General features: G+C 45.2%; 1 protein-coding gene across 1 annotated transcript in view; it reads right to left on the reverse strand.

The window, feature by feature from the left end:
- Positions 1-2,833: 2,833 nt before the first annotated feature.
- LOC115120893 (synaptopodin-like) overlaps positions 2,834-26,421 on the reverse strand; it is a 58,404-nt gene continuing 34,816 nt past the window's right edge. The window contains 3 exon segments of the mRNA XM_029649878.2: positions 2,834-4,672; positions 19,312-21,572; positions 21,575-21,622. Of these exon segments, the coding sequence (XP_029505738.2) occupies positions 3,560-4,672; positions 19,312-21,572; positions 21,575-21,622 (3,422 nt within the window). The 3' untranslated portion in view covers positions 2,834-3,559.

Consider the following 26,421-nt stretch of genomic DNA (forward strand, 5'->3'; position numbering starts at 1 on the left):
CCACTAGGCTACCCTGTGTTTAGGGGACAAGGATACAAGTCCAACACTCTAACCACTAGGCTACCCTGTGTTTAGGGAACAAGGATACAAGTCCAACACTCTAACCACTAGGCTACCCTGTGTTTAGGAGACAAGGATACAAGTCCAACACTTTAACCACTAGGCTACCCTGTGTTTAGGGGACAAGGATACAAGTCCAACACTCTAACCACTAGGCTACCCTGTGTTTAGGGAACAAGGATACACGTCCAACACTCTAACCACTAGGCTACCCTGCCGCCCAATGTGTTTAGGGGACAAGGATACAAGTCCAACACTCTAACCACTAGGCTAACCTGTGTTTAGGGGACAAGGATACAAGTCCAACACTCTAACCACTAGGCTACCCTGTGTTTAGGGAACAAGGATACAAGTCCAACACTCTAACCACTAGGCTACCCTGTGTTTAGGGGACAATGATACAAGTCCAACACTCTAACCACTAGGCTACCCTGTGTTTAGGGAACAAGGATACAAGTCCAACACTCTAACCACTAGGCTACCCTGCCGCCCAATGTGTTTAGGGGACAAGGATACAAGTCCAACACTCTAATCACTAGGCTACCCTGTGTTTAGGGAACAAGGATAGAACCACTCCTGTATTTCCTGTGGTCCTGTTCTGTTTGTGATCCGCTACGGGGCCGGAGGGAGAGATGTGGAATGACGTCGGTGGCCTTGGTGACCCCCCCCCCCCCCCCCCCCCCCCCACCCCCGCCTGCCTTGAAATACAATGCCTCCAGAGGGTTGAAGTGGAACGTTTACATGTACTGATAATTGTTTTGTTTTTAAACTGTATAACATAAACAGGCTACTATAATGTGTTGTGTTTAGCGTGTGGCGGCTGTCTCCGACTGTTACTATGACATTTATGGAGAACAGTGTGATGTCGTGTGTGAATGACACCTGTTTCAGCCAATCAAAGTCAGTCCAATACTGTGTGTGCCAATAGGAATATGGAATGAATCAAAGAAGTGCAAAATCAAGTGAAACTTGATCAAATACAAAAAATCTAAAGCAAACTCAAAATGTGCATGTGCATTTAGAGTATTGTATACAGGAATACAGGGCCTTGCCTTCAGCAAGAGTTTGGTCATTTAAACAAACCTACTCCTATCGTCCAATCTCAACCTAACATCAACATTCTCTCAACCATCTCTTGTGGAATGCCTTCTTTTTTTAAATGAATCTTTCCTATTGGCTACCTTGATCGTTGTGGTACGCACAGATGTCTACAACATTAGTGACAACAACACCTTGGTTTCCTATAGATCTCTCAGAAGGTAGTATTTCGACATACTGTATTTGTTGTCATTTTCATGTCCCCAGCCATTGTTAGTTTTGTTTTCGGTGCCCGGACAGTAGACATATCAGTATTAGAAACGATAACATTGTGTCCCATTGGTTAACTCATACTGTAAACCTACACAAACTTCCTCTTTTGTCTGTCTCTGTCTCTCTTCTACTTTTCTACCTGCCAATCTGTACATTCATTTGAAACAAAGCTGTACACAAAACAACGTACAGTAACTGTATATACAGTATATAGAGGGGATAGATGCATTATTGCACTGCGATAGATAAAGACTGCATAAGAAGTTTTGTTGTTTCCCTGTTCCCTAAAAAGGATGTACTGTAGTGTATGTTTGTTGTTTCTCTGTTCACTAAAAAGGATGTACTGTAGTGTACGTTTGTTGTTTCCCTGTTTACTAAAAAGGATGTACTGTAGTGTACGTTTGTTGTTTCCCTGATCACTAAAAAGGATGTACTGTAGTGTACATTTGTTGTTTCCCTGTTTACTAAAAAGGATGTACTGTAGTGTACGTTTGTTGTTTCTCTGTTTACTAAAAAGGATGTACTTGTAGTGTATGTTTTTTGGGCCATTTATGATGCTATCAATACCACAATTAACGCCAATGTTCCTTGACTCTTTGCATAGTAATGTTATGGAATGGTAGAGAAACTACAATGTACCCAGAACCATTGACCATCTATAAAATGCCAATGTAAATATATGTCTCTGACTGTACCCATTCTGTCTCTACGTACTCATTCAGAGGGAAGAGTATAGTCCATCTTTGGTTTCAAAAATCTCCTAACTATCAAGCCAACATTAAAAGGGATTTGTTTGATGAAAGCATAGTCCAGTAAAATGTCATATTATATCACAAAACTCCTATACCTGCCTCCCTGTAGACACTACTACTACGGTACTGAAACTGACACATCAATACTTTCTGTCTATAACCCAAATGACACTCTATTCCCTATACAGTGCACTACTTTTGACCAGGTTCCATAATGCTCGGGTCAAAAGTAGTGCACTATATACTGTAGAGAATAGGGTTCCATTTTGAATTACAGTCTCTCTCTCTCCCTCTCCCTCTCTCTCTCTCTCTCTCTCTCTCTCTCTCTCTCTCTCTCTCTCTCTGTCTCTCTCTCTCTCTTTTCTCTCTCTCTCTCTCTCTCTCTCTCTCTCTCTCTCTCTCTCTCTCTCTCTCTCTCTTTCTCTCTCTCTCTCTCTCTATCTCTCTCTCTCTCTCTCTCTCTCTCTCTCCAGTTTGACCTGTGTCAGATCTGCAAACATCATGTGGTTTAACTGCATTCCTTTCTACTCCAATGTATACCCAGCAATATTAAAACACACATATATATATACGGAATAACTGCAAAGGGCCTATCTACGACATCACATTATTAATGTCTTATGTGGGAGATGAAAAGTGTAACACTGTTTTGAAAACACTGCATCATTCCAGATATTATCTTTGGTATTTTTCTTCTAGCCCTTTGATTGTTTTATGGGGGGGGGGGGGGTACAAATTAGAATAAACTATTATTTAGAGTAAACATATGTAAGCTACTGTAATAATTGTATTTTTCATGGCACTTTTGTCGTAGTCAAATGCAAGTAAGCTAGTTTTACATTTCAGCAATTCCTGAATAAAATACATTTCGTTTTTTCAAAGACAAGGTCCAAATATAAAATTGTCGCTTTGGATTTTACAATTACTTACAGTTCCTTTTTTTTTTGTGAAATAAATGTATAAAGTATTTTTATAAAACGTAAGAATGAGAGGAAGAGGCAACCGTGAATTGTCCCTTCAATCTCCTCTCAGTAATCCCCCTGTTGAGCTCTGAGCTTGATGGTTCTGGACTCTATAGCCAGCCAGCCAAATCAGTGGGTTTTAGTTGACTTTAGAATCACCAGACAGGTTGCTTCTATGTCCCAGCTGCGTTGGTAAGGGCATCAGGTTCTTTACTGTGTGGTCACCATTATTATCCCTTACTCCTGGATGCTCTAAAACAACAAACACACAAGATCAGTTCCTTTCAAAGTCCTTTCCATATCTCACCTGTGAGGCTCTGAGCCCTTCATCTTAGATGCTCCTATACATCAATGAAATTAAAAATTACCCAAAACCCACCAGTCCCCCGTATCAATGTCCTCTCTGGGGTTTCTTCTTCTCTTATTGGGTAAGCTCAATGGTCCGTTCTCTTGACCCTCTCTCCCCGGCTCCCCCTATAGGTCGGTGCCAACACTACCCCTCTTCACCCTCAGGCTGCCGCCCCAGCCCCGGGGACAGGTGTTGTGGGTACGCTGCAGTCCTGGAGACCTCAGCTCAGAGTCCTCCGACTCCACCGAAGCATCCGAGTCAGTGAGGGACCTGGTGTTGTAGAGCCTTACTGGGGACCGGATCACCCCTGTAGGGGTGGGAGGAGGGCTGGCGAAGGGGGGAGACTGGCACCCCATGGCCCTGGGCTGGTAGGGGCTGAAGGGGGGTTTGGAGCTGCTGTAGTGGTGCTGGTGGTCATAGCCCTGGTGGTGCTGGTGGGTGGTGTCACCTAGTGGGGAGATTGGGAGGTTGTGGCCGCTCAGAGCACCTGGGGACGGGCTGTTTTTACGTTTGGCGGCGTTGATGATGTTCTTGGCTAACAGGCGATGGTTTGCCTTGGAGTTGTTGGGGCTGATGATGGGAGACTGGCATCTGGAACCCCAGGGAGGGGATAGGGGCGAGGGGGAGAGAGGAGAGGTGATGGTGCCTTGGTGAGAGGGTCTGGAAGAGGAAGAGTTGGAGATGGTGGTGGAGAAAGGCTTGGTTGTCTGGTTGATGTTAGGGGATTGACAGCGGGACCCCCAGGGAGATACAGACGATATAGGTGAGGTGGTAGTGAATTGTTTGGGCCTGGATAAAGAGGCTGTGGAGAAGGGTTTGGTTGTTTGGTTGATGTTAGGGGATTGACAGCGGGACCCCCAGGGAGATACAGGCGATATAGGTGAGGTGGTAGTGGATTGTTTAAGCCTGGATAAAGAGGCTGTGGAGAAGGGTTTGGTTGTCTGGTTGATGTTAGGGGATGGACAGCGGGACCCCCAGGGAGATACAGGTGATATAGGTGAGGTGGTAGTGGATTGTTTAGGCCTGGATAAAGAGGCTGTGGAGAAGGGTTTGGTGGTTTGGTTGACCACCGTGGGTGACTTGCACCTCGTCTCCCAGGGTGGGGAGGCAGGGGAGGTGGCTGTCGCCTGGTGGAGGGGCCTGGAAGTGGGGGGTCCCTCTGGGCTGCTGAACCGACGGGTGAACTGCGGTGTCCTGGTGGGGGTGGTGGTGAGGGTCGGAGGGGACTCCTTCCTCATCTGTGGAGAGATTAAATGTACAGAAACATGAATGGGAGACACCATGATAATGTTAATCTAGATTAAAGAGACATGAATGGGAGACACCATGATAATATGTTAATCTAGATTAAAGAGACATGAATGTGAGACACCATGATAATGTTAATCTAGATTAAAGAGACATGAATGTGAGGCACCATGATAATGTTAATCTAGGGTAAAGAGACATGAATGTGAGGCACCATGATAATGTTAATCTAGATTAAAGAGACATGAATGGGAGATACCATGATAATGTTAATCTAGGGTAAAGAGATATGAATGTGAGACACCATGATAATGTTAATCTAGATTAAAGAGACATGAATGTGAGACACCATGATAATGTTAATCTAGATTAAAGAGACATGAATGGGAGACACCATGATAATATGTTAATCTAGATTAAAGAGACATGAATGTGAGACACCATGATAATGTTAATCTAGATTAAAGAGACATGAATGGGAGACACCATGATCATGTTAATTTAGGGTATAGAGGCATTAATGTAAGACACTATGATAATGTTAAATGAGGGAAGAGGTGTTTTTTGATTGACAGGGCTGTATAAGAAGTGAAATCTACAACAGACCAAACAAAACAGCACCGGTAACACTTAGTGTGTAGGCTACAGAATGACCTCAGAACATTGTTGTATTTTTTGTTGTATTTATTAAGGATCCCCAGGGGGAGCCCCGGGGGGTTAAGGATCCCCAAGGGAGCACCGGGGGGGTTAAGGATCCCCAGGGGAGCCCCGGGGGTTAAGGATCCCCAAGGGAGCAAAGGGGGTTAAGGATCCCCAGGGGGTTAAGGATCTCCAGGGGAGCCCCGGGGGGTTAAGGATCCCCAAGGGAGCAAAGGGGGTTAAGGATCCCCAGGGAGCCCCGGGGGTTAAGGATCCCCAAGGGAGCAAAGGGGGTTAAGGATCCCCAGGGGGTTAAGGATCCCCAGGGAGCCCCGGGGGTTAAGGATCCCCAAGGGAGCAAAGGGGGTTAAGGATCCCCAGGGAGCCCCGGGGGTTAAGGATCCCCAAGGGAGCAAAGGGGGGTTAAGGATCCCCAGGGGGTTAAGGATCCCCAGGGAGCCCCGGGGTTAAGGATCCCCAAGGGAGCAAAGGGGGTTAAGGATCCCCAGGGGTTAAGGATCCCCAGGGGAGCCCCGGGGATTAAGGATCCCCAGGGGAGCCCCGGGGTTAAGGATCCCCAAGGGAGCACCGGGGTTAAGGATCCCCAAGGGAGCACCGGGGGGTAAGGATCCCCAAGGGAGCACCGGGGGGTAAGGATCCCCAAGGGAGCACCGGGGGTAAAGAATCCCCAGGGGAGCACAGGGGGTTAAGGATCCCCAAGGGAGCACCGGGGTTAAGGAGCACCGGGGGTTAAGGATCCCCAGGGGAGCACCGGGAGGTTAAGGATCCCCAGGGGAGCCCCGGGAGGTTAAGGATCCCCAGGGGAGCCCCGGGAGGTTAAGGAGCCCCGGGGGTTAAGGATCCCCAGGGGAGCCCCAGGAGGTTAAGGAGCACCGGGGGTTAAGGATCCCCAGGGGTTAAGGAGCACCGGGGGGTTAAGGAGCACCGGGGGGTCAAGGATCACCAGGGGTTAAGGAGCACCGGGGGGTTAAGAAGCAACGGGGGGTTAAGGAGCCCCAGGGGATCCAGCAACAGTAATAGAGTTAAATGCATGGTGTTGTGCAGCTTGGTGATACACATTTCATGAGAGAAGCCTTTCACAAGAGCTCCTTGCACATACTGCAACATATGGTATACACACGTGGTGTATACAGTGGTGTAAAGTACTTCAGTAAAAATACTTTAAAGTACTACTTAAATCGTTTTTGGGGGTATCTGTACTTTACTTTTCTATTTATATTCTTGACAACTTTTACTTCACTACATTCCTAAAGAAAATAATGTATGTTTTACTCCATTAATTTTCCCTGACACCCAACAGTACTCATTACATTTTGAATGCTTAGCAGGACAGCAAAATGGTCCAATTCACACACTTATCAAGAGAACATCCCTGGTCATCCCTACTGCCTCTGATCTGGAGGACTCACTAAACAGAGAACATCCCTGGTCATCCCTACTGCCTCTGATCTGGTGGACTCACTAAACAGAGAACATCCCTGGTCATCCCTACTGCCTCTGATCTGGTGGACTCACTAAACAGAGAACATCCCTGGTCATCCCTACTGCCTCTGATCTGGAGGACTCACTAAACAGAGATCATCCCTGGTCATCTCTACTGCCTCTGATCTGGTGGACTCACTAAACAGAACATCCCTGGTCATCCCTACTGCCTCTGATCTGGAGGACTCACTAAACAGAGAACATCCCTGGTTATCCCTACTGCTTCTGATCTGGCGGACTCACTAAACACAAATTATTCGTTTGTAAATTATGTCTGAGTGTTGGAGCGTGCCCCTGGCTATTCATGAATAAAAAAATCTTAATAAATTGTGCCATCTGGTTTACTTTATATAAGGAATTGTAAATGGTTTATACTTTTACTTTTGATACTTAAGTACATTTTAGTAGTATATTTAAAGTATATATTAAAACCAAATACCTGTAGACTTTTACTCAAGTAGTATTTTACTGGGTGACTTTCACTTTTACTTGAGTCATTTTGTATTCAGGATATCTTTACTTTTACTCAAGTATGACAATTGAGTACTTTTTCTACCACCGGGTCTATTTAAGGAAAATATAGTGAACTCTCCATCTAAAACGTTTGAATATATTGATCATGATCTATAGAGGAATTTAGCTCTATTCATTCAGCTCACAAGCTTGGCTACTAGGCACGGTAGCCTAGTGGTTAGAGCGTTGGACTAGTAACCGGAAGGTTGCAGGTTCAAATCCCCGAGCTGACAAGGTACAAATCTGTTGTTCTGCCCCTGAACAGGCAGTTAACCCACTGTTCCTAGGCTGTCATTGAAAATAAGAATTTGTTCTTAACTGACTTGCCTAGTAAAATAAAGATAAAATAAAAAAACCTAACTGTTTAAACCTAAACAATGGTTTCCTTGACATGAAAACAACAGGTCGGGCTGAAAACAGACTGCATAGCAACCCAGACTATCAGCTCAAATCTGTGTGTGTGTGTGAGCTTCCTTATTAACCAAACAGGATACCTGGTCTCCAGTGTCCCTCTCACGTTACCGCAGTTTGGCTGAGGTGACTAACCTTTATGGAGATCTGCTGCTCTCTAGGCTCCTGAAGAGCTTGGTACTCTAGGTCTGCTGTTCCCTAGACTCCTGAAGAGCTTGGTAGTTCTGCTGTTCTCTAGACTCCTGAAGAGCTTGGTACTCTAGGTCTGCTGTTCCCTAGACTCCAGGAAGTGCGTTGTAGGTCTGCTGTTCCCTAGACTCCTGAAGAGCGTTGTAGGTCTGCTGTTCCCTAGACTCCAGGAAGAGCGTTGTAGGTCTGCTGTTCCCTAGACTCCTGAAGAGCTTGGTAGATATGCTGTTCTCTAGGCTCCTGAAGAGCTTGGTACTCTAGGTCTGCTGTTCCCTAGACTCCAGGAAGAGCGTTGTAGGTCTGCTGTTCCCTAGACTCCTGAAGAGCTTGGTAGTTCTGCTGTTCTCTAGACTCCTGAAGAGCTTGGTACTCTAGGTCTGCTGTTCCCTAGACTCCAGGAAGAGCGTTGTAGGTCTGCTGTTCCCTAGACTCCTGAAGAGCGTTGTAGGTCTGCTGTTCCCTAGACTCCAGGAAGAGCGTTGTAGGTCTGCTGTTCCCTAGACTCCTGAAGAGCTTGGTAGATATGCTGTTCTCTAGGCTCCTGAAGAGCTTGGTACTCTAGGTCTGCTGTTCCCTAGGCTCCTGAAGAGCGTGGTAGGTCTGCTGTTCCCTAGACTCCTGAAGAGCTTGGTATGTCTGCTGTTCCCTAGACTCCCTAGACTCCTGAAGAGCATGGTAGGTCTGCTGTTCTCTAGACTCCTGAAGAGCGTGGTATGTCTGCTGTTCCCTAGGCTCCTGAAGAGCATGGTAGGTCTGCTGTTCTCTAGACTCCTGAAGAGCGTGGTATGTCTGCTGTTCTCTAGACTCCTGAAGTGCATGGTATGTCTGCTGTTCCCTAGACTCCTGAAGAGCTTGGTAGGTCTGCTGTTCCCTAGGCTCCTGAAGAGCGTGGTACTCTAGGTCTGCTGTTCCCTAGGCTCCTGAAGAGCGTGGTATGTCTGCTGTTCTCTAGACTCCTGAAGAGCGTGGTATGTCTGCTGTTCTCTAGACTCCTGAAGAGCGTGGTATGTCTGCTGTTCCCTAGGCTCCTGAAGAGCATGGTAGGTCTGCTGTTCTCTAGACTCCTGAAGAGCGTGGTATGTCTGCTGTTCCCTAGGCTCCTGAAGAGCATGGTATGTCTGCTGTTCTCTAGACTCCTGAAGAGCATGGTATGTCTGCTGTTCCCTAGACTCCTGAAGAGCGTGGTATGTCTGCTGTTCTCTAGACTCCTGAAGAGCGTGGTATGTCTGCTGTTCCCTAGACTCCTGAAGAGCATGGTAGGTCTGCTGTTCCCTAGGCTCCTGAAGAGCGTGGTATGTCTGCTGTTCTCTAGACTCCTGAAGAGCGTGGTATGTCTGCTGTTCCCTAGACTCCTGAAGAGCATGGTAGGTCTGCTGTTCCCTAGGCTCCTGAAGAGCGTGGTATGTCTGCTGTTCTCTAGACTCCTGAAGAGCATGGTATGTCTGCTGTTCTCTAGGCTCCTGAAGAGCGTGGTATGTCTGCTGTTCTCTAGACTTATGTTGGCTTTGGTACTGTAGGTCTGCTTTTACAAGAGAGTTTCTTCATCTTGAACTAGTGTTGATCAGATTCAGAGTACGACACTGATCTACGGTCAGTTTTGTACTTTTCAACCCCTACTGGTTATATTTAGTATTTGGCATGGGCAGGCTGATCCTAGATCTGTGCCTATTTTGCCCAAATGTTATCAGGATTTGCTGTTACCCTGCCTAGGCTCTTCGGGAGCTTTGTTTTACCCTTGAACCAGTGTAACTCTGAAGTTACCCCCTATACAAATCAAATTGAATCAAAATGTATTGATCGCATACACATTTTTGCTTATGTTATTGCCGGTGCAGCAAATTACTTATGGTTCCAGCTCCAAAAGTGCAGTAACAGCAAAACAATAACAATACACAGATCATCCATACGTTTAAAAAGACAAGTCAGAGTCAAGAATATAAATATATATATAAATACATGTACAGTGCCTTGCAAAAGTATTCATCCCCCTTGGAATTTTTACTATTTTGTTTCATTACAACCTGTAATTTAAATGTATTTTTATTTGGATTTCATGTAATGGACATATACAAAATAGTCCAAATTGGTGAAGTGAAATTTAAAAAAAGAACTGCATATGTATTCTCCCCCTTTGCTATGAAGCCCCAAAATAAGATCTGGTGCAAACAATTACCTTCAGAAGCACCATAATTAGTTCAATAAAGTCCACCTGTGTGCAATCTAAGTGTCACATGATCTCAGTATAGAGATATATATATACACCTATTCTGAAAGGTCCCAGAGTCTGCAACACCACTAAGCAAGGGGCACCACCAAGCAAGCGACACCATGAACACCAAGGAGCTCTCCAAACAGGTCAGGGACAAAGTTGTGGAGAAGTACAGATCAGGGTTGGGTTATAAGAAAATATCAGAAACTTTGAACATCCCACATTAAATCCATTATTTAAAAAATGGAAAGAATATGGCACCACAACAAACCTGCTAAGAGAGGGCCACCCACCAAAACTCACAGACCAGACAAGGAGGGCATTAATCAGAGAGCCAACAAAGAGACCAGAGATAACCCTGAAGGAGCTGCAAAGCTCCACACCAGAGATTGGAGTATCTGTCCATAGGACCACTTTAAGCCGTACACTCCACAGAGCTGGGATTTACGGAAGAGAGGCCAGAAAAAAAGCCATTGCTTAAAGAAAAAAATCAGCAAACACTTTTGGTTTCGCCAAAAGGCATGTGGGAGACTCCCCAAACATATAGAAGAAGGTGGTCAGATGAGGTGGTCAGATGAGACAGAAATTTTGCTTTTTGGCCATCAAAGAAAACGCTATGTCTGGCGCAAACCCAACACCTCTCATCACCGCCAGAAAAAAATCCCCAGTGAAGCATGGTGGTGGCAGCATCATGCTGTGGGGATGTTTTTCCATCGTCAGGGACTTGGAAACTGTTCAGAATTGAAGGAATGATGGATGGCGCTAAATACAGGGAAATTTTCAGTCTTCCAGACATTTGAGACTTGGATGGAGGTTCATCTTCCAGCAGGACAATGACCCTAAGCATACTGCTAAAGCAACACTCGAGTGGTTTAAGGGGAAACATTTAAATGTTTTGGAATGGCCTAGTCAAAGCCCAGACCTCAATCCAACTGAGAATCTGTGGTATGATTTAAAGATTGCTGTATACCAGCGGAACCCATCCAACTTGAAGGATCTGGAGCAGTTTTGCCCTGAGGAATGGACAAAAATCCCAGTGGCTAGATGTGCCAAGCTTATAGAGACATACCCCAAGAGACTTGCAGCTGTAATTGCTGCTGAAGGTGGCTCTACAAAGTATTGACTTTGGGGGGTTGAATAGTTATGCAAGCTCAAGTTTTCTGTTTTTCTGTCTTATTTCTTGGTTGTTTCACAATAAAAAAATATTTTGCATCTTCAAAGTGGTAGGCATGTTGTATAAATCAAATGATTCAACCCACCCCAAAAAAATCTATTTTAATTCCAGGTTGTACGGCAACAAAATAGGAACAATGCCAAGGGGGTGAATACTTTCGCAAGCCACTGTATGTGAATGGTGTGTATAGACAGGATAGACTGATCTCAGGACAGTTTTGACCGTTTGCGTTCTACTCCATCATGGTGAAGGTTAGGATTTGGAAAGAGTAGGCTGATCCTAGATCTGTACCTAGGCCCTAAGGGTAACTCTTGCAGAAAGATTGTGGCTTCCATCAATGTAATTGTCTGCATCATTTCCAATCACCCATATATATTTTTTGTAAATATATATAATATATATTTTTAAATATATTTTCCATTATTATTTTCCCCTAACCCTACCACCCTCCCTTAATTGGAGTAAACTAATGGACATCAACATTTAGGCTTCTACTTCCAACTTCTACATACTATACTGAACAAAAATATAAACGCAACATGCAGAGTGTTGGTCCCATGTTTTACGAGCTGAAATAAAATATCCCAGAAATGTTCTATAAGCACAAAAAGCGTATTTATCTTACATTTTGTGCACAAATTTGTTTACATGTGAGTGAGCATTTCCCCTTTGCCAAGATGATCCACCCACCTGACAGGTGTGGCACATCAAGAAGCTGATTAAACAGCATGACCATTACATAGCCTCACACAGGAAGCGGCGCAGGTCCTAATCCAGGCACTTGTCATCTCCCGTCTGGATTACTGCAACTCGCTGTTGGCTGGGCTCCCTGCCTGTGCCATTAAACCCCTACAACTCATCCAGAACGCCGCAGCCCGTCTGGTGTTCAACCTTCCCAAGCTCTCTCACGTCACCCCGCTCCTCCGCTCTCTCCACTGGCTTCCAGTTGAAGCTCGCATCCGCTACAAGACCATGGTACTTGCCTACGGAGCTGTGAGGGGAACGGCACCTCAGTACCTCCAGGCTCTGATCAGGCCCTACACCCAAACAAGGGCACTGCGTTCATCCACCTCTGGCCTGCTCGCCTCCCTACCACTGAGGAAGTACAGTTCCCGCTCAGCCCAGTCAAAACTGTTCGCTGCTCTGGCCCCCCAATGGTGGAACAAACTCCCTCACGACGCCAGGACAGCGGAGTCAATCACCACCTTCCGGAGACACCTGAAACCCCACCTCTTTAAGGAATACCTAGGATAGGATAAAGTAATCCTTCTCACCCCCCCCCCCCCTTAAAAGATTTAGATGCACTATTGTAAAGTGGCTGTTCCACTGGATGTCATAAGGTGAATGCACCAATTTGTAAGTCGCTCTGGATAAGAGCGTCTGCTAAATCACTTAAATGTAAATGTAATAGGTGGCAGACAGTGTGTATTAGTGTGGGTTTGCTGATGTCAATGTTGTGAACAGATGGCGGTGGGGTTATGATATGGGCATTGCATTTTATTGATGGCAATTTGAATGCGCAGAGATGCCGTGATGAGATCCCGAGGCCACTTGCCGTGCCATTCATCCGCCGCCATCACCTCATGTTTCAGCATGATATTGCACGGCCCCCATGTCACAAGGATCTGTACACAATTCCTGAAAGCTGAAAATGTCCCAGTTCTTCCATGGCCTGCATACTCACCAGGCATGTCACCCGTTGAGCATGTTTGGGATGCTCTGGATCGACGTGTATGACAGCGTGTTCCAGTTCCCGACCAAAATATCGAGCAACTTCTCACAGCCATTGAAGAAGAGTGGGACAACATTCCACAGGCCACAATCAACAACCTGATCAACTCTATGTGAAGGAGATGTGTCGCGCTGCATGAGCCAAATGGTGGTCACACCAGATACGGACTGGTTTTCTGATCCACGCCCTTACCTTTTTTTTAAAGGTATCTGTGACCAACAGAAATCCATTGATTTCTGTTGAATTGATTTCAATTGATTGATTTTCTTATATGAAATGTAACTCAGTAAAATCTTTAACATTTTTTGCATATTACATTTAAATATTTGTTTCAGTGTATACGGACACAGTAGATTTTTACATTAGTTATCTTTCGTGTGTTTTATAGTCCCATCCTATAGCTTCACTCAACCCCTCTCATAGATCTCTGAACACCATCCAGTATTGATATTTCTATTTCTATTTGCCACGTATAGTTCCTCTGTCATTTAGACTTCACATTAGTCTTTATGTACAGCTGTTCATTTTACATTATTAATAGGGGGAAAATCCTTACAATTAACTTTGGTTAGTGGAGATGGAGGAGACTGAAATGAAAACTTATGCTTAAAGTACTTTACTTCCTCTTTCAAAACATTGTTTGATGAATCACGGGTGACTCCATTTGTAACATGTAACATGTAAAAAATAATTTGGTAGCATTTCTATGTTGAAGATTAAAACCATTTTTGTTGCATTTTCCCACATATTCCATCCATTACACTTGATCTTTCCTGAATAAGTTCCTCTATTTCTGGGTAATACCATTTGATTGAGCGTCCGCCATGTATATTTCACCGGGTCAGGCTAATTTCTACCTTGAGCCTGGAGTGTTTTCATGCTAGGCAAGAAAGGCCAATGGGTCATACCATTCTTTTGAAGGTAGGGGCCATGGGTAATACCATTTGTCTGAATGCTTTTAACTCTGAGGGGCTTTTAGAAAGCTGAGACCCTTCCTTCACAAAAAAACAAAAACCAGATTGTGGAATGCAGTGTAATCACTCATATTGTACAGGGTGTTTCCTTTATCTTCAGAGATAATCTTTTAAAAGGCCTTATTGTCTGTTTTGCATTGATGTACGTATACTGTTGTGTACTCTGCCAGCTCTTCGACTGTTAAACTGGGTGTTAGCCTTCAGGAAAAAAACATTCATTCTGTGTTTATACACTGCTTTCAAAGGTTTTCCTGCAGAGATATACATTTGTTCAATGTACTATATGCTTCAGTAAACTACGACAACAGAAGAGTCAGAGCAGAAAAAGAACCGAACCTTTAAGGTACAATACAAGTAGATGAATGGAAAACAGCAGGATAGAATAAACAGAAGTAAATAAGGAAAAGTAGAAAGACAAAACAAAAGGAAGCAGGTCCCAGGAAAACAGAAAGGATAAAGCTTTAACCAGGAGAGAAACAGAAAGGATAAAGCTGTAACCAGGAGAGAAACAGAAAGGATAAAGCTTTAAATCAGGAGAGAAACAGAAAGGATACAGCTTTAACCAGGAGAGAAACAGAAAGGATACAGCTGTAACCAGGAGAGAAACAGAAAGGATAAAGCTTTAAACCAGGAGAGAAACAGAAAGGATACAGCTGTAACCAGGAGAGAAACAGAAAGGATACAGCTTTAAACCAGGAGAGAAACAGAAAGGATAAAGCTGTAACCAGGAGAGGAACAGAAAGGATACAGCTTTAAACCAGGAGAGAAACAGAAAGGATACAGCTGTAACCAGGAGAGAAACAGAAAGGATAAAGCTTTAAACCAGGAGAGAAACAGAAAGGATAAAGCTTTAAACCAGGAGAGAAACAGAAAGGATACAGCTTTAAACCAGGAGAGAAACAGAAAGGATACAGCTGTAACCAGGAGAGAAACAGAAAGGATAAAGCTTTAAACCAGGAGAGAAACAGAAAGGATACAGCTTTAAACCAGGAGAGAAACAGAAAGGATACAGCTTTAAACCAGGAGAGAAACAGAAAGGATACAGCTGTAACCAGGAGAGAAACAGAAAGGATAAAGCTTTAAACCAGGAGAGAAACAGAAAGGATACAGATGTAACCAGGAGAGAAACAGAAAGGATACAGCTTTAACCAGGAGAGAAACAGAAAGGATAAAGCTTTAAACCAGGAGAGAAACAGAAAGGATACAGCTGTAACCAGGAGAGAAACAGAAAGGATACAGCTTTAACCAGGAGAGAAACAGAAAGGATACAGCTTTAACCAGGAGAGAAACAGAAAGGATACAGCTTTAAACCAGGAGAGAAACAGAAAGGATACAGCTGTAACCAGGAGAGAAACAGAAAGGATACAGCTTTAAACCAGGAGAGAAACAGAAAGGATACAGCTGTAACCAGGAGAGAAACAGAAAGGATAAAGCTTTAAACCAGGAGAGAAACAGAAAGGATAAAGCTTTAAACCAGGAGAGAAACAGAAAGGATACAGCTGTAACCAGGAGAGAAACAGAAAGGATACAGCTTTAACCAGGAGAGAAACAGAAAGGATACAGCTTTAACCAGGAGAGAAACAGAAAGGATACAGCTTTAACCAGGAGAGAAACAGAAAGGATACAGCTTTAACCAGGAGAGAAACAGAAAGGATACAGCTTTAACCAGGAGAGAAACAGAAGGCTTTAAACCAGGAGAGAAACAGAGAAACCATAGTGGTTGTTGTCAGCTAGCTAGCTGGTTTAGTGATCAACACGGTGAATCTAAAAACACTCTTGAGTTATATTTAGGTATAAATCAGTCGAGTCGTAAAACCGTAGAAGTTAACATTACGTCAAATTGCATGCAGAAGTGCAGTGCGTACATGACTGACATCGATGGTCTCAGAGCCAGGGCTCACAGGACGGTAGTCGTAGTAGTATATAATTTGGTAGTTCTCGAACTAAAGCGCAGAGAAACTGCGCCCCCTATGGGCCCTGGTCAAAAGTAGTGTACTATAAAGGGAATGGGGTGGAATTTCAAACAGCAGTCAGTCTATATTAGAAACAGAGACATTAAAAGGGAGTCCCCTGCCTGATACTTTCATGTCTGTAAGCTTGTATTAAATTACAAAATCATAGATCATAAAATAGACGCCAGCGCATCTGTTAAAGGGCTTTGTATCTCTCAAGTCTTTCTGGAGATGGGAAAAACAATGTAAAACAAACTAAAGAAGAAGAAGTGTGAACCGATTTCTCATCCCAAAGTTATTTAGGAGCTGACAGAAAATTGGGCTTTTCCAAACTCAAGTGCACTTAGTGGTTTTTATATTTGGTACTATTTGGCAAATAGTTTTGGCTTACAAATAGTTTTTAGTGCTTGTTGATCTCTGGATCTATAGCATAGTGTTAGTTGATCTATAGCATAGTGTTTGTTGATCTATAGCATAGTGTTTGTTAATCTATAGCATAGTGTTTGTTAATCTATAGCATAGTGTTTGTTAATCTATAGCATAGTGTTTGTTAATCTATAGCATAGTGTTAGTTGATCTATAGCATAGTGTTAGTTGATCTCTGGATCTATAGCATAGTGTTTGTTAATCTATAGCATAGTGTTTGTTGATCTCTGGATCTATAGCATAGTGTTAGTTGATCTATAGCATAGTGTTTGTTGATCTCTGGATCTATAGCATAGTGTTTGTTGATCTATAGCATAGTGTTAGTTGATCTATAGCATAGTGTTAGTTGATCTATAGCATAGTGTTTGTTGATCTATAGCATAGTGTTAGTTGATCTATAGCATAGTGTTTGTTGATCTCTGGATCTATAGCATAGTGTTAGTTGATCTCTGGATCTATAGCATAGTGTTAGTTGATCTATAGCATAGTGTTAGTTGATCTATAGCATAGTGTTAGTTGATCTATAGCATAGTGTTTGTTGATCTATAGCATAGTGTTAGTTGATCTATAGCATAGTGTTTGTTGATCTATAGCATAGTGTTTGTTAATCTATAGCATAGTGTTTGTTGATCTATAGCATAGTGTTTGTTAATCTATAGCATAGTGTTAGTTGATCTATAGCATAGTGTTAGTTGATCTATAGCATAGTGTTAGTTGATCTCTGGATCTATAGCATAGTGTTTGTTGATCTATAGCATAGTGTTAGTTGATCTCTGGATCTATAGCATAGTGTTTGTTGATCTCTGGGTCTATAGCATAGTGTTTGTTGATCTATAGCATAGTGTTAGTTAATCTATAGCATAGTGTTAGTTGATCTCTGGATCTATAGCATAGTGTTTGTTGATCTCTGGGTCTATAGCATAGTGTTAGTTGATCTATAGCATAGTGTTTGTTGATCTATAGCATAGTGTTAGTTAATCTATAGCATAGTGTTAGTTGATCTCTGGATCTATAGCATAGTGTTTGTTGATCTCTGGGTCTATAGCATAGTGTTAGTTGATCTATAGCATAGTGTTAGTTGATCTATAGCATAGTGTTTGTTGATCTATAGCATAGTGTTAGTTAATCTATATCATAGTGTTAGTTGATCTATAGCATAGTGTTAGTTGATCTCTGGATCTATAGCATAGTGTTTGTTGATCTCTGGGTCTATAGCATAGTGTTAGTTAATCTATAGCATAGTGTTAGTTAATCTATAGCATAGTGTTAGTTGATCTATAGCATAGTGTTAGTTGATCTATAGCATAGTGTTTGTTGGTCTCTGGATCTATAGCATAGTGTTAGTTAATCTATAGCATAGTGTTTGTTGGTCTCTGGATCTATAGCATAGTGTTAGTTGATCTATAGCATAGTGTTAGTTAATCTATAGCATAGTGTTAGTTGATCTATAGCATAGTGTTAGTTGATCTATAGCATAGTGTTAGTTAATCTATAGCATAGTGTTAGTTGATCTATAGCATAGTGTTAGTTGATCTATAGCATAGTGTTAGTTGATCTATAGCATAGTGTTAGTTGATCTCTGGATCTATAGCATAGTGTTAGTTGATCTATAGCATAGTGTTAGTTGATCTCTGGATCTATAGCATAGTGTTAGTTGATCTATAGCATAGTGTTAGTTGATCTATAGCATAGTGTTAGTTGGTCTATAGCATAGTGTTAGTTGATCTATAGCATAGTGTTAGTTGATCTATAGCATAGTGTTAGTTGGTCTATAGCATAGTGTTAGTTGATCTATAGCATAGTGTTTGTTAATCTCTGGATCTATAGCATAGTGTTAGTTGATCTATAGCATAGTGTTTGTTAATCTATAGCATAGTGTTAGTTGATCTATAGCATAGTGTTAGTTGATCTATAGCATAGTGTTAGTTGATCTATAGCATAGTGTTAGTTGATCTCTGGATCTATAGCATAGTGTTAGTTGGTCTATAGCATAGTGTTAGTTGATCTATAGCATAGTGTTTGTTAATCTATAGCATAGTGTTAGTTGATCTATAGCATAGTGTTTGTTAATCTATAGCATAGTGTTAGTTGATCTATAGCATAGTGTTTGTTAATCTATAGCATACAGAGGGTGTTTGTCAGTTGCGTAGCATACTTGTTTTGTTTAATCACTAATGAAGCAGCAAAAATCCAAACCATGAAATCCAGATTCCACAAGGAACTAATCTATGTTGAGCTTTGTACTGTGAAATAACATCAACAGTGTCGTCTAATCCTGTAGTATCTAGGTATCCAAAAAAATCTACCGTGTGTGTATCCACTATCTGTCGTGTGCAATATAGTAAAATAAGGTTCTCCTGTCTGTCTAGCTGTTGTACTTTGGTCGTGTTAACACAGTTCAGAGTAGAAACAGAGTAGAAACAGAGTAGAAGCAGAGTAGAAACAGAGTAGAAGCAGAGTAGAAGCAGAGTAGAAACCGAGGAGAAACAGAGTAGAAGCAGATTAGAAACAGAGTAGAAGCAGAGTAGAAGCAGAGTAGAAGCAGAGTAGAAACAGAGTAGAAACAGAGTAGAAGCAGAGTAGAAACAGAGTAGAAGCAGAGTAGAAGCAGAGTAGAAACAGAGTAGAAGCAGAGTAGAAGCAGAGTAGAAGCAGAGTAGAAACCGAGTAGAAACAGAGTAGAAACAGAGTAGAAGCAGAGTAGAAGCAGAGTAGACACAGAGTAGAAACATAGTAGAAGCAGAGTAGAAACAGAGTAGAAGCAGAGTAGAAACAGAGTAGAAACAGAGTAAATATATCAGTAGAAGCAGAGTAAATATATCAGTAGAAACACGAGTAGAAACCGAGTAGAAGCAGAGTAGAAACGGAGTAAATATATCAGTAGAAGAAGAAAGAAGGCCTCCACACCTGGGGTTCGATCCCTGCCCTCTTGGCAGAGAAGGTGGGTCTGGATGCCTGGACGCTCGACCGAGGAGAGGCCACTCTCTCTGGAGAGAAGGCAGAGACAGGAGAGGTGATCCTGGGGTCCCTCAGCTGTGGAGTCCCCCCGTGTTGTGGAGGATAATTATCCCCACCTCTAATTCCTCCTGATGGAGGCTGAAGTGACGGGGACATGGTAGGCCTGAAGCGGGGCAGGCTGTTGTAGTTGTGTGACTGAGGGTTGGAGGAGGGCAGGGAGGCCTGCCTGGTGTAGGCCTCAGATGAGATCAGGGGTTTGGGTGGTGGAGGGGCCACTCGGGGCAGAGCGCTCAGCACGGTGCTGGTAGAGTCCTGGACTGGGTTGAAGATGAACAGGGAGGAGTTGAGCTGGTAGGGCTGGTGCCTGGAGAGGTCCATCTCTATCTTGGTGCAGCCGTACTCCAGGGTTGGTTCTGCAAGGACCGGGGCTGGGGTTGAAGCCTGCTGGCTGGGCCTCCTGTTCCCAGGCTGAGGGGTCTGGAGGGTCAGTGTCAGCCTGGCGCTGAGGTCAGTGTTGTTAGCGATAGCTTTGACCCGGCCAGGCATATTAGATGGATAGATCCAAGATGGCGGCAGAGACGCGGTGGGAGATGGAGACCTCATCTGGCCATCTCCACCAATGGACACATTCTGTTTCTCCACTACGTACTTCTCCATCCTGGACTGGCGCTTAGCGAACAGCTCGGCCCCCTTCCCTGATGCGTTGGTCAGGGTCTGCTCTGGCTGGTGCTGCCCCCTGGGTTCCCTGGTTCTGGAGCTCTTGAGACAGGAGGACCACTCCGGCACTTTGGCAGCCTCCGCCTTCACCTCCTCCTTGGCTAAGAAGTTAGAGGCCTCGGCCCCCAGAGCCAGCAGCTCCTCCTCTGGGGCTGAGTCGGGAACGGAGCGGAGGCCGTGCTTCTTCCTATCATCGTTCCCCTGTACCAGAGAGAGGAGTTCAGGGTTGGGTGCCATGACAGGCTTCTCCTTAAAGGTGAACATGGACTTCCTGGCTGTTGACGATCGTCTGATGGCCGCCCCTTCCTCCAGAATGCCCGTTTTGATTGGCTGCTGCTGGTTCTTTTGACCAATAGGCTGAGGGGTGAAGGGGACAAAGGTGTTGGGTCTGGGGGATGTTGGAGGAGGGATGTATTGGGTGACAAGAGGGTTGGGGGGTAGATACTGGGACACTGGGGCAGCTGTAGGAGCAGGGTTGTACTGGGGGACTGGTGTAGACCTAGGGAACATGACGGTAGACTTGGGAGGAGGACTGGAGAGAGACTGGGAGGGAGGAGGAGGATGGATGGGGAAGGCTGGGAGAGGAGGCATGGGGCATGAGGAAAGAGGGGGAGGAGGGGAGAAGGTGACAGGGCAAGACGGAGGGGAGAAGGCGACAGGGCGAGTGGCAGTGAAAGCAGGGAGAGGGGGAGTGGAGTAGGAGGGGGCTGGGGGAGAAGTGGAGGTCAGATAGGAGGGAGCTGGAGGTATGTTGTTATCCATGACAGGATTCCTGGCCTCTGGGGACTTAAGCTGTACGGTGGGTGGGGAGAAGAAGGGTCTGGCTGTCCGGTTGACGATGGTGGGGGTCTGTCTGGACAGGGACATAGAAGCTCGCCCGCCATTTTGGATCTCTCCAGCAGAGCCCTGGGTGCTGTGGAAGCCATTATGCCAGCTCTCAGGGGGAGCTGTGGGGTATGTGTATGACCCCCTATTCATCCCCACTTCCTCTCTGACTGGACCAGTGTTGTTGTCATTTACTGATATAATCTCATCCTTCACTTCACCCTCAATATCCTCGTATATCTCCTCTCTTTCTCTCTCTCCACTCCTCTCTTCCTCCTCCTCTTCTCTCTCGTTCACTGGCTGGAAGTGTCTCTCTTGTATCACGTCCACTTCCTCGTAGATGTGCTCGTCACCTGGGTCCTCCATGATGTCACTTCCTGTGACCTCACTTCCAAAAGGTGGCGACCAGAGTGGTGGTTTTGTCTCGCTGCCCTTCTTCCAGTTCAGTTGTCTGTCTGTCTCTGTCCCTCCACTAGGACCCTCCCTCTCCCCTTCCCATGTCAGGTTGTTGTTCCTGTTGTCTCCGTCTCTCTCCTCTCCTCTTTTCCCGCAGCTCTCTAGCGTGAAGGCGTCGACCCTCTGCTTGCGGCGGTTGAAGAGCTGGACTCCGCGGGAGTTGGAGCAGCCAGACGGGACGGTCAGCTGGGCCGCGATGATCTGTGACCTCACCTCGCCTCCTTCAACTCCTTCTCTGATAGGCTGGCACTACGCGTCAGGTCTGGGGGGGGGGGGATGCAGGAAGAGAGAGAGGGAGAGAGTGAGAGAAAGAGTAATAGAGCCATAGAGGAGGGGGGGAGAGAGAAATCAAGATGGTTATTTGATGATAGCAACAAAAGCTTGGACACATTAATTAAACTCATAACCCCAGAATAGCCGTGTGTTAGTTTTCTGTATTAGAGGGTAGCTAACTAACACCTATTATAGGAAACACCTCTGTTAAATGGGTAAGTCAATCTTAGATGTTAAGTCCCCTATTTGAGTGGTTCTGGACTGGTTCTGACAGGGCTCCTGAGTGGCGCAGCTGTCTAAGACACTGCATGTCAGTGCTAGAGGTGTCACTGCATACACCCTGGTTTGATTCCAGGCTGTATCACAACCGGCTGTATCACAACCGGCTGTGATTGAGAGTCCCATGGGACGGTGCACAATTGGCCCAGTGTCGTCCGTGTTTGGCCGGTGGTAGGCTGTCATTGTAAATAAGAAATTGTTCTTAACTGACTTGCCTAGTTAATTAAATGAAGGTTAAATGTAAAAATAAAAATAGGAGCTTGTAAATATTCAAACTGAACCATCGACAACAAGGTCTTAACAAGTTTGAGGAGGTATATACAATGGCATAACAAAGTATTCACACTCCTTGACTTATTCCACATTTAGTTGTGTTACAGCCTTGAATTCATAATGAATTAAATATGACATTTTAATCACCCATCTACACACAATACCACATAATGACAAAGTTAAAACATTTATCGAAAAATTAAATACAGAAATATTTCATTTACACAAGTATTCACAACCCTGAGTCAATACACTAGATAGATAGATAGATAGATAATAGAGACTGAAAAACAGCTTCTATCTCAAGGCCATCAGACTGTTAAACAGCAATCACTAACATTGAGTGGCTGCTGCCAACACACTGTCATTGACACTGACCCAACTCCAGCCACTTTAATAATGGGAATTGTTAAAGTGGCTGGAGTTGGGTCAGTGTCAATGATGTATATACTGTACTCTATCAACTATGTGTCTGTCTATCCCTGTTCTCTCCTCTCTGCACAGACCATACAAACGCTCCACACCGCGTGGCCGCGGCCACCCTAATCTGGTGGTCCCAGCGCGCACGACCCACGTGGAGTTCCAGGTCTCCGGTAGCCTCTGGAACTGCCGATCTGCGGCCAACAAGGCAGAGTTCATCTCCGCCTATGTCTCCCTCCAGTCCCTCGACTTCTTGGCACTGACGGAAACATGGATCACCACAGACAACACTGCTACTCCTACTGCTCTCTCTTCGTCTGCCCACGTGTTCTCGCACACCCCGAGAGCTTCTGGTCAGCGGGGTGGTGGCACCGGGATCCTCATCTCTCCCAAGTGGTCATTCTCTCTTTCTCCCCTTACCCATCTGTCTATCGCCTCCTTTGAATTCCATGCTGTCACAGTTACCAGCCCTTTCAAGCTTAACATCCTTATCATTTATCGCCCTCCAGGTTCCCTCGGAGAGTTCATCAATGAGCTTGATGCCTTGATAAGCTCCTTTCCTGAGGACGGCTCACCTCTCACAGTTCTGGGCGACTTTAACCTCCCCACGCCTACCTTTGACTCATTCCTCTCTGCCTCCTTCTTTCCACTCCTCTCCTCTTTTGACCTCACCCTCTCACCTTCCCCCTACTCACAAGGCAGGAAATACGCTCGACCTCATCTTTACTAGATGCTGTTCTTCCACTAACCTCGTTGCAACTCCCCTCCAAGTCTCCGACCACTACCTTGTATCCTTTTCCCTCTCGCTCTCATCCAACACTTCCCACACTGCCCCTACTCGGATGGTATCGCGCCGTCCCAACCTTCGCTCTCTCTCCCCCGCTACTCTCTCCTCTTCCATCCTATCATCTCTTCCCTCTGCTCAAACCTTCTCCAACCTATCTCCTGATTCTGCCTCCTCAACCCTCCTCTCCTCCCTTTCTGCATCCTTTGACTCTCTATGTCCCCTATCCTCCAGGCCGGCTCGGTCCTCCCCTCCCGCTCCGTGGCTCGACGACTCATTGCGAGCTCACAGAACAGGGCTCCGGGCAGCCGAGCGGAAATGGAGGAAAACTCGCCTCCCTGCGGACCTGACATCCTTTCACTCCCTCCTCTCTACATTCTCCTCTTCTCTCTCTGCTGCTAAAGCCACTTTCTACCACTCTAAATTCCAAGCATCTGCCTCTAACCCTAGGAAGCTCTTTGCAACCTTCTCCTCCCTCCTGAATCCTCCTCCCCCTCCCCCTCCTCCCTCTCTGCAGATGACTTCGTCAACCATTTTGAAAAGAAGGTCGACGACATCCGATCCTCGTTTGCTAAGTCAAACGACACCGCTGGTTCTGCTCACACTGCCCTACCCTGTGCTCTGACCTCTTTCTCCCCTCTCTCTCCAGATGAAATCTCGCGTCTTGTGACGGCCGGCCGCCCTACAACCTGCCCGCTTGACCCTATCCCCTCCTCTCTTCTCCAGACCATTTCCGGAGACCTCCTCCCTTACCTCACCTCGCTCATCAACTCATCCCTGACCGCTGGCTACGTCCCTTCCGTCTTCAAGAGAGCGAGAGTTGCACCCCTTCTGAAAAAACCTACACTCAATCCCTCCGATGTCAACAACTACAGACCAGTATCCCTTCTTTCTTTTCTCTCCAAAACTCTTGAACGTGCCGTCCTTGGCCAGCTCTCCCGCTATCTCTCTCAGAATGACCTTCTTGATCCAAATCAGTCAGGTTTCAAGACTAGTCATTCAACTGAGACTGCTCTTCTCTGTATCACGGAGGCGCTCCGCACTGCTAAAGCTAACTCTCTCTCCTCTGCTCTCATCCTTCTAGACCTATCGGCTGCCTTCGATACTGTGAACCATCAGATCCTCCTCTCCACCCTCTCCGAGTTGGGCATCTCCGGCGCGGCCCACGCTGGATTGCGTCCTACCTGACAGGTCGCTCCTACCAGGTGGCGTGGCGAGAATCCGTCTCCACACCACGTGCTCTCACCACTGGTGTCCCCCAGGGCTCTGTTCTAGGCCCTCTCCTATTCTCGCTATACACCAAGTCACTTGGCTCTGTCATAACCTCACATGGTCTCTCCTATCATTGCTATGCAGACGACACACAATTAATCTTCTCCTTTCCCCCTTCTGATGACCAGGTGGCGAATCGCATCTCTGCATGTCTGGCAGACATATCCGTGTGGATGACGGATCACCACCTCAAGCTGAACCTCGGCAAGACGGAGCTGCTCTTCCTCCCGGGAAGGACTGCCCGTTCCATGATCTCGCCATCACGGTTGACAACTCCATTGTGTCCTCCTCCCAGAGCGCTAAGAACCTTGGCGTGATCCTGGACAACACCCTGTCGTTCTCAACTAACATCAAGGCGGTGGCCCGTTCCTGTAGGTTCATGCTCTACAACATCCGCAGAGTACGACCCTGCCTCACACAGGAAGCGGCGCAGGTCCTAATCCAGGCACTTGTCATCTCCCGTCTGGATTACTGCAACTCGCTGTTGGCTGGGCTCCCTGCCTGTGCCATTAAACCCCTACAACTCATCCAGAACGCCGCAGCCCGTCTGGTGTTCAACCTTCCCAAGTTCTCTCACGTCACCCCGCTCCTCCGCTCCCTCCACTGGCTTCCAGTTGAAGCTCGCATCCGCTACAAGACCATGGTGCTTGCCTACGGAGCTGTGAGGGGAACGGCACCTGAGTACCTCCAGGCTCTGATCAGGCCCTACACCCAAACAAGGGCACTGCGTTCATCCACCTCTGGCCTGCTCGCCTCCCTACCACTGAGGAAGTACAGTTCCCGCTCAGCCCAGTCAAAACTGTTCGCTGCTCTGGCCCCCCAATGGTGGAACAAACTCCCTCACGACGCCAGGACAGCGGAGTCAATCACCACCTTCCGGAGACACCTGAAACCCCACCTCTTTAAGGAATACCTAGGATAGGATAAAGTAATCCCTCTCACCCCCCCCTCCCCCTGAAAAGATTTAGATGCACTACTGTTCCACTGGAGGTCATAAGGTGAATGCACCAATTTGTAAGTCGCTCTGGATAAGAGCGTCTGCTAAATGACTTAAATGTAAATGTAAATGTGGGAATTGATGGGAAATGATGTAAATATATCACTAGCCACTTTAAACAATGCTACCTTATATAATGTTACTTACCCTACATTATTCATCTCATATGCATATGTATATACTGTACTCTAGATCATCGACTGCATTCTTATGTCACTAGCCACTTTAACTATGCCACTTTGTTTACTTTGTCTACATACTCATCTCATATGTATATACTGTACTCGATACCATCTACTGTATGCTGCTCTGTACCATCACTCATTCATATATCCTTATGTACATATTCCTTATCCCCTTACACTGTGTATAAGACAGTAGTTTTGGAATTGTTAGTTAGATTACTTGTTGGTTATCACTGCATTGTCGGAACTAGAAGCACAAGCATTTCGCTACACTCGCATTAACATCTGCTAACCATGTGTATGTGACAAATAAAATTTGATTTGATTTGATTTGATTTGATACATGTTAGAATCACCTAATCAAGGCAGCGATTACAGCTGTAAGTCTTTCTGGGTAATTATCTAAGTGCTTTGCATACCTGGATTGTACAATATCTGCACATTATGCTTTTCAAAATTCTTCAAGCTCTGTCAAGTTGGTTGTTGATCATTGCTAAACAACCATTTTCTAATCCGATTTCAGTCAAACTGTAACTAGGTCACTCAGGAACATTTAATGTCATCTTGGTAAGCAACTC

This window comes from Oncorhynchus nerka, linkage group LG5 (genome assembly GCF_034236695.1).
Source record: "Oncorhynchus nerka isolate Pitt River linkage group LG5, Oner_Uvic_2.0, whole genome shotgun sequence".
Classification (NCBI taxonomy): domain Eukaryota; kingdom Metazoa; phylum Chordata; class Actinopteri; order Salmoniformes; family Salmonidae; genus Oncorhynchus; species Oncorhynchus nerka.